This window comes from Sinohyriopsis cumingii, chromosome 1 (genome assembly GCF_028554795.1).
Source record: "Sinohyriopsis cumingii isolate HCF-2022 chromosome 1, ASM2855479v2, whole genome shotgun sequence".
NCBI classification, from domain to species: Eukaryota; Metazoa; Mollusca; class Bivalvia; order Unionida; family Unionidae; genus Sinohyriopsis; species Sinohyriopsis cumingii.
This window is the reverse complement of record NC_142961.1, coordinates 81,182,140-81,190,771: the sequence shown is the minus strand read 5'-3', so window position 1 is coordinate 81,190,771 and position 8,632 is coordinate 81,182,140. Positions and strand designations below refer to the sequence as shown.

Sequence of the window (8,632 nt, the reverse complement as noted above, 5' to 3'; positions counted from 1 at the left end):
ATGGCACATTTTCTTTTCTTTCGCGGCTTCTGAAAATGGCGGCATCTTTAAAAGTATGCCCATAACGTGGAACGGTGACTCAAATTCTATGATTATTTGTTCTCGTTGCGTAGTTGTAGACGATTTACATATCGCTGTTTAAGATGGAAACGTTAGCTGAATGGTTCATAAGAGAGGTATGAACTATCTTCCTCAAAAAGAGGTGAAATTAAAAAAAGGTGTATGATGTCAATCGAAACTTGTTCATGTGAGTGGGTGGTCGTGACTCAGGCTCGCAAGAGGGGACGATATATAAAGAATTATAAAAAATGTTTCTGAGTGCTCAGAAAAAAGCAACATTTCATGATATTTGTTCAAACAAATTCACAGGAAACGATGAAGCACATACATATACCTTTGGTCATAATTATATTGGTCTTTAATTTTGCATACTCTTGACTTCGTATTTCATGCTGAAATTTGCATATTTCATACACATTGTCATTTAGAAGTCTTTTTTGAACATTGAGCTTTAAGAATATATGGATTGTTTCTGTGTTCCGGGTACATCTGAAAGCTTTCTGATTCAATACAATGCACCCTTAACATTTCAGCATGTATTGCCATATTCTTGAGTCACACACAAGTTGAAGTTATGTTCCTCTTCAAACCAATAATGCATACTCATTTCACTGCTCCTGTAGATTTATAGATTTATCTGAATTCACAATTTAGTCAATCACAACGGGGCCGCACAAATCACCCAAAACTAGTCCTACAACATAAGACATCACCTGATATTTTTGTTCTGGGGGTGATGGATCTTGCTACCTAACTAATGGCGCTGCGTAGCGTGTTTTGATGGCGACTAACAGTATAATGAAGGTAAAATTTTCAAAAATATCACACAACTGGCAACCAATAATGACAATTTCCTACAAGGTAATGTTATGTTTTTTTCAGACTTTACTTACCCAGATGTCTTTTCTCTAATAAATTCAAATTCTTACAAAAGAAATGGACTTGTTTTCAAGTTTCGTTGGCTTACATTTCAGTTAGCTGGAAAGCCGGGAATGCCGAAATCGGGTTAAGTTGAAATATTATTCTTTAACATAACGCATAAAAGTATATCATGCCTATTGGAACTGTAAAGCAACGTTTCATTTCATTCAAGAAACATCCACCACTTGAACCTACTTAAACATACTTCAGCATACCTCGACTACCATCGCATTGCAACAAATTCAAGTGTATGTCAATGGAACATGAAAATGCATTCATTTGCTAGTGTCATATTTTCATTCTGCCTGGATAAAGACAGCACAGAAAGTATATTAGTTACACATAAATTAGTGGAAGATTGTTGGTATATGCTGCCAAATGTGTGAGATATTCCTGAAACTTTGACTACTTGTTCCGATGTCATTGACATCGGACATTTTGTCTAGCGTGTTCCAATGTCAATGACATCGGAACACGCTATACAAGCCCGTTATTTGGATGGTAAGACATAGCACTTAAACAAAAATAACATGTGATATGTCTTACATTGTAGGACTAGCCCAAAACCTGCCCATATCCACCACAAACGTTATGTAAATCAAATGAAACATACCCAAAACCACAAGAAAACATTGGAAAGAGTACTATGTTGTTGAAACAGACAACAAATTATGCTGGATTTAGTATTTACATCGGAGGGAAATGACAAATTTGAGACAAATGTTACTGGATTGATCCCCAATGCTGGTTATCAAGTCAAAGGCACCCAGTCAATATGTTCCAAGTATAAACGTCCTCATTGTGAAGTAAATAATGGAGCATCTGTGCCATACATATCAATAAGGATGTAAACAATAACATATTCAGAATATATTTTTACATGCACTTGTTATTGTCTTTATTAACAATTTTTTTGTCCCATAGGGCTGTAGCAATATATTTCTTCTTGACGTTTTAAATATAAAAAAATTTGAAATCATGTAAAGGTACTGATTCTTTATTTCTAAATTGAAGCAAAAATAACTGCTGATTCATTATTTTCTTTATACTTCATGTCACTGCATTGCCATTTAAGAATATTATTGTTGTTGCTTGAAATTTAATGATAATGATAAAGCAGTCTTCTACGCTTGGGAATCATTTGTGCAAGGCAGATGGGAAGATCTATAGATAGATACATACAAATGTCATGCAAAAAATTGTCTTCAAAACACAATTTGTTTTAGTATGAACCAAACTACATGAGTACATGTTGTTACAAAATGGAAGTTACAGATGGCAGTACAAATCAAATTAGTAGATAAAAAGTAGGGTTTTCTACAATGAATGAGAATGGTGAGATTATTGTGTAATTGATATTATATATATATATATATATATATATATATATATATATATATATATATATATATATATATATATATATAGTTGTGATAGCAATTTCAATCATTGATAGCAAAAAATGCAAACGCAGCAAACTATTATTTTAGTACATGCTTTGACAAAGTGGTGGTCCATGGAAACTACAGAAAGTGGTAAAAATCAAAGAAGTGAGTTAATAAAAGGTAGGATGTTCTAACATTAATGAGAATGGTGAGATTATTTTGTAATTGATTTAAATGGTATCTTCAGGCTAATTCAAGAAAAAATGTATAGAGAAAAGAAAATCAAAACATCTGAACCAGGAAATTAAAGTCTAACTGATTATTTAATAGAAGTTTTTGGTGAACTTCACACAAATGACTCTGTCCAGGAAGTGATTCTGACAAAAAGAAAAAGCCCAGTTATTGTACTGTATACAACGGAACAAATTTTAGACTTTATCAAAAGTTGTTCAGGACAGGATAAAAGAAATATTGGAATAGACTGAACTTTTAACTTGGGTAAGGTTTTATAACTGCAATGTCATTTAAAAATAGGAGCGTTGTAAACGGGAAAACTGATTAATACCCTATTTTTTTAGGTCCGCTATGTCTTCATTGGCAGTCAGATGAAAACATGTATTACGACTTCTTTTCACATATTCGCGAAACAAATTGGAGATGATAAGTTTATATTTAGTATGGATGATGAAAAAGCTGACAGATGCTCTAAGATCCAATTTTTGTAATGCAGAATTTTATATTGAACTAAGCATATTAACGACATCATTCGGCACTCTTTGCATAAACATGGATATGACAATCTCGTCACAAAATCAATACTTTGTATGCACTTCATTGAAGACTGGCCTAATATTCAGTCAAGATGATGCTGAGTTTGCGAAACGAGAAGACAATCTGGCAATGTATTTAAAACAACATCCCAATTTCGCACAGTACTTCAAAAACTTCATATGACAAAAAATTTAAATGTTTGTGTACAAACTATTAAAAAACAAAATGATCACGAGTCTTTGGACCAACAACAACTCGGAATCTATAAATAATAAACTTAAGCAGGTTGCTGATTGGAAATAACACAAGGTACCTGAATTAATCAACAGGTTATATAGTGTAACTCAAGCTCAGTTCATAAGATTTGCGGGTGGACGTAATCCTGGGCAAAGAAAGTATGCAAAGGTGGAACGAACATTGCGAAAGGAATGGCAACAATAGCGAGCATTGACCTAAGCTGTGCAAATTGAACTAGAAATACACTTGTCTAACGTCGATGAATGGCTACGCATTTCCATTGTTTCAGTTTTTTAACTGGTTTTATGTAAACAAGAATCTTTGCAATGTTTATAATCTTTGTACATTTTTGAGAATTTGTAGTTACCTACAACACAGGTTGCAAGCATTATGGCTTTAAATTATGCAAAATACAATTGAGTTGAACTTTGTTTGTTTAATGTTGATAAACTTTGTGTCATATTTTAAAACTGTGCTTGATAAGACTTTGAACAATAACCTTTGTACATATTTATAAGTTTTAATTAGCGGCGAGACATGCCATATTTGATAAAATCTGAAATCAATTATAAAGAAATTATGTGGTACTTTCAGTTGTTCATTGTTTTGTAATGTTATGTTAATCTCATTTGACAGTTATGGTACTGATAGGCAGTTATTTACTTCAGATGATTCTAAAAAGAATTTAAATAAAATGCAGTGAAGAAATACAATAAATTGCTAGAGCCCGTAGCAACAACCAATTGCTAATAAGGACAAGAACATTTACATTGTGTTATATAATTGTTTTCATCCTCGTTGGCATGTGGTCCATTATTTACTTCACAGAGTGGTCGTTTGTACCTGGAACATATTAACTGGGTCCATTTTGACTTGATAACCAGCACTGGCATTGAATATAGTAACATTTGTCTCCCTTGTTTCAATGTTTGCATCCAATATAAAAAATAAATCCAACCTATTTTGTCGTCTGTTTCCACAAAATAATACTGTTTCCAATGTTTTCTTTTGGTTTTGCAGATGCTTTGTTTAATTTACTTCATGTTTGTTGTGGATTTGGGCAGGTTTTGGGTGAATCATGCAGCCGATAACAATGTGAAATGAAAATAAGGCTTTAAAATTTAAATGTTGAAGTGCTTGGTAGTCTTGTGAATGTTGACTAAGTTTCTATTGATAATGAAAAGAATGTCATTTCACACCAGAAGGCAAATATGTAGCTTTAGACTCCATCCTACAGTGTAAAATAATGATGCATATATACATTTAATATGCTTACAAAAAAATACTATTCTTTCCATTGTCAAATATCATCACCATGTATATACAGGTATTGTGCAAACATTAACATAATCACATGACACATCATGTTATGGCAGGTATGCTGTTACTAGCAGAACTCCTAAAGTGAATTTTGGATCCCATCCTCGTTTTGGTGTTTGTCAATGGCCTACCATCTAGCATTAAAAAAACACGGCTTTTTGCAGACAACTGCAAAGTCCACCTGGAGGTCAATGCTGACAAGGAATGCAGGTTCCTCAGAAAAGCCTTGGATCGATTAGTTCTTTGGAAAAGATGGGTATGTCCTTCCACCCAGAAAAATGTAGCATCCTTATTGTTTACAAGAAAAAGTCTCCAATCCTGTTTGACTACATCCTGCATGGGCACAAGCTAGCCACTGAAGATTCAACAAAGTAATTTTGGAAGGAACTCTCTTAAGACCTGTTTTGGAACTGCCACATAGATAAGATACTGACAAAAGGGAACAGAAACCTTGTTTTCCATGATGCAACCTTCAAATAAGCAATGAGGAAGTTAAAAAAATCCTCAGCATGCTTCTCTTTATTACCACATTGTGAATGTGAACTACCTCTTCAAAACTTTTTGATCTTAAAGAAAGTATGTGATGTTCTCCAAACACAGAGTTGATGCTGTGGTATACAAACATGAAATCTATTTACAGCAGAGATCTCGGACACGCTTAATTATGCGTATTTGGACACAAAATTTTTTATCAGGGACACAAAATATCACTCATGCTGGAGTCCTCCATATGTACTTTTTTGTTGCAAACAGGAAAGTTTCACGGCACAATAAATATGGTCTAGTCACTATGAAAAATGAAACAATAATTTTATTTAAGCTTGTTGCCAACTTTGATCAAAGGTTGTTGGCTTGATTTGATGAAGGTGCATGTGTTATTGAAGGCACTGCTAAAAGCTCTCTTTGAAGGACCAAACAAATGCCCGTTTGTTATTGCTGTGACAACATCAGATAATTGTAGAACATTGAAACAGATTTTTTTTATTTGCCTGGCATTTATAGGTGCTTCAAAGGTAATCAGTTTTCTTTGAAGTTGCAGGAAAACTTTTGTCTGTTACATTTGTTTTTAAATTGCTGTCCTCTGGTTGACTATAGTCATTTCCTGTTCATGTGTTCAGAAGAGGTCGATTGTAGCTAGTCAATTGCATGGCTGTTTTGGTTATATTACAGCATACAGTACCAAGGCCAGACACCAGCGTAAGTGGGTTATGCTATAACAATCCACTGTTGGGGTGGTTTGTCAATATGAAACAAGGATTTGTTTATGTAACAATAGATTCCAGTGCATTTTTATATCCATGTTTGCAGGGACCTGTCATGGTGCATTTGAATTTATTCACTCCAAAAACAAGACTGTGCATACAGTTTTTATCAACCAAAAATGTTGCCACCAAAAATATCTCCAGATGGTATATTTTGTGGCTAATTAGGGAAAAAAATTGCAATTTGCGACAATGGCGAAGCCCTGTGAGATCCCTGTTATTGTGTTCATTTCTGATTGTAGCCATACAAATATTGCATGCGACCTCGAAATCAAGGCACGTCAAGACTTGAACAAAATGCCATGTGCAATTTTGGATAAGTATTTTGGGGAAAACTGATGAAGATTTTATTGAGATCCAGAACTCTGCTAAAGTTGCTAGAACTGATAGCTTGGATGGGACAGTAGCCAAGTGTAAGAAAGTGTGTTATGCCTGGCTTAGTGTTTGGAATAAAAACTTTCCTTGGATATACAAAATTCATTCTGATTGACAAACAAGAGCTATATGCCAGTGGTGTAAGGAATGTGGAAAATTAAAATCAATGGCAACTACTGGTTCTTCTAATCTGCAAAGTTCCACGTTTTCTAGGCATGAGACATCTTGAGACCACCTACTTGCTAGGTAGTCATAAAATCATTGAACTGCACACTGACAGAAGCCTGTACTGTCAAGAGTACAGAGATTTCCAGACTTTGCAGTCTAGCATCCATGGCATGCAAGAGAGGCTTTAGTGTGCAGAACAAAATCAAGACTAAGAGAAGGTCCAGAATAAAACACGAGACCTTAACACAAATGATGGCAGTCAAAGAAGAGGGACCTAGTGTGGAGGAATATGATCCAAAACCAAGCATCAGAAAATTTTGTGAAATGTTGCATAGACAAATGTGAACTATATTGTATTAAAGAATATATTTGTACACAATATCAGTTTTAATACATAATTGTTTTATATAGAATAATAAATTATTACAAATAAATAAAACTGACAAAGTTTTATGTCTGTTTATTTGTGCGTTTTAATGGACATTTAGCCACTTCAACATGTTTCTGGGAGGGGACTGCAACTTTTGCTGGTGGGACTCTAATTTTTAACAAGTTAGGAGTCCTGGACTCCTAGTTTTAAAATCATAGTGAGACCTCTGTGCAGCAAATATAATCCTTTCTATGTTAGACATGGAAGTTACAACTCTACTGTAGATATTTTTCTCCTTATTTTTAATTACATGACAAACATTCCACCATAATGCAATCTGAATAAAAGTGACTGTCATATTATTTTTTAAATTCATATTTTGGTAATTTTTAAGCTGTGTTTTGACTAAAGTTTTAAAAAGTAATTTATACATTATTATTATTATTATTATTATAGAAACAACTGTTAGCAGATATATGTAGATTAAGTAATAAGTAAAATATTAATATGTCTGAAAAACAAATCAAGGATAAGTACAAGTAGAAAAAGAAACAATATTTTAAAAAATGGTTAATTTTTGTAAATTGTATCCAGCTATTGAATTTTATTTATGAAAAATGTAGAATTTATTTTTTGTCAAAAAATGAACACGTAAAGTATTGGCATTATAAAAGAGTTTCAGGTATTTTCTGAAGACTTTTCCAGACTATGTTGATCAGTGTGGGAGAATCATGAGTTGGTGTTTCTAAAAAACAAATATTTGTTATAATAATAGCAATGTTATTATCTGGCTACTGTAGAAAATTTGATTTCACATGTATTTCATGAAGTACATGTATTACTATTGTTGTAATTATTATTATATCATGACACTTAAATTACATTAATAATTTTTGTGTGAATTGTACACATCCAGTAGCTAGCAATATTTTTTTAAAAAAACGGTCTAATGTACCAGTAGCTTATATTTAATTTGAGATAAGAATAGTGTGAATAAAGAATGAAAACTGGAAGAAAGATATGAAATGCATGCAAAACACTTTTTTTAGTGTCAAGGAAATACAGTTAACAAGTTTGAATTATTATGGTCATGTTATTGGAGAATAATCTTTTGACATTATCTGCCAGCTTGTAAAAGTATGTTCTGGGATTCAAAATCCATGTAAAAATAAGTGTTCTTTTAATTTTGGAAAATTACATGGTACGCAAGGTTTTTTAAAGAAGAATTTGTCTTTTATTTTATCCATTTCTGATAGCAGACTTTTTTGGTGACAAGTGCAAGGCTGCAGATAAGCGAGTTTTAGCTGAAGTTTTGCAAGTTTCACCTATAACATTAGTGGCTTGTGAGTAAGGCTTCTTGTCACATAACTGTTTTTGAGACTAATGGATGAAGTTTTAAAAAAAGCGAAAGGAATATGGTAATTTGTTTCTTCATCCAGTGTTGGCAAATTTATTGATTTGAAATGGAATTAAGCTAATTATATAAATCAATGCAGAAAAGAAACACATTTTCCTTGATTCCTTCCAGCTGCACAAAAAATTAAAGAATGGCAAGATAAAGCTATTGAGAATTTTTTTAGTTGTAACATAATTTGCAATCACAATTATCGCTGTCCTCGCTTGTCTTTGATTTACATTCTTTTATTATAATACTGAATATTTTATAATGAATGAGCATTATCATTCGGATGACTTTTTATATTGGTGACAACAATTCATACCATATATACTTGCTCGTAAGTAGAGTCAAACTGAAAACAACA

General features: G+C 32.9%; 1 protein-coding gene across 2 annotated transcripts in view; it reads left to right on the top strand.

Moving 5' to 3' along the window:
- The first annotated feature begins 29 nt into the window (after positions 1-29).
- LOC149807219 (nucleoporin NDC1-like) overlaps positions 30-8,632 on the top strand; it is a 110,100-nt gene continuing 101,497 nt past the window's right edge. Inside the window, exon 1 of one of the 2 annotated variants that reach the window (XM_089963722.1) lies at positions 30-176. In XM_089963722.1, coding sequence (XP_089819848.1) covers positions 144-176 — 33 coding nt within the window. In that variant the 5' untranslated portion in view covers positions 30-143. Of the gene's footprint in view, positions 203-8,632 lie in introns of both variants that reach the window. The other variant, XM_089963715.1, reaches the window with a different exon arrangement.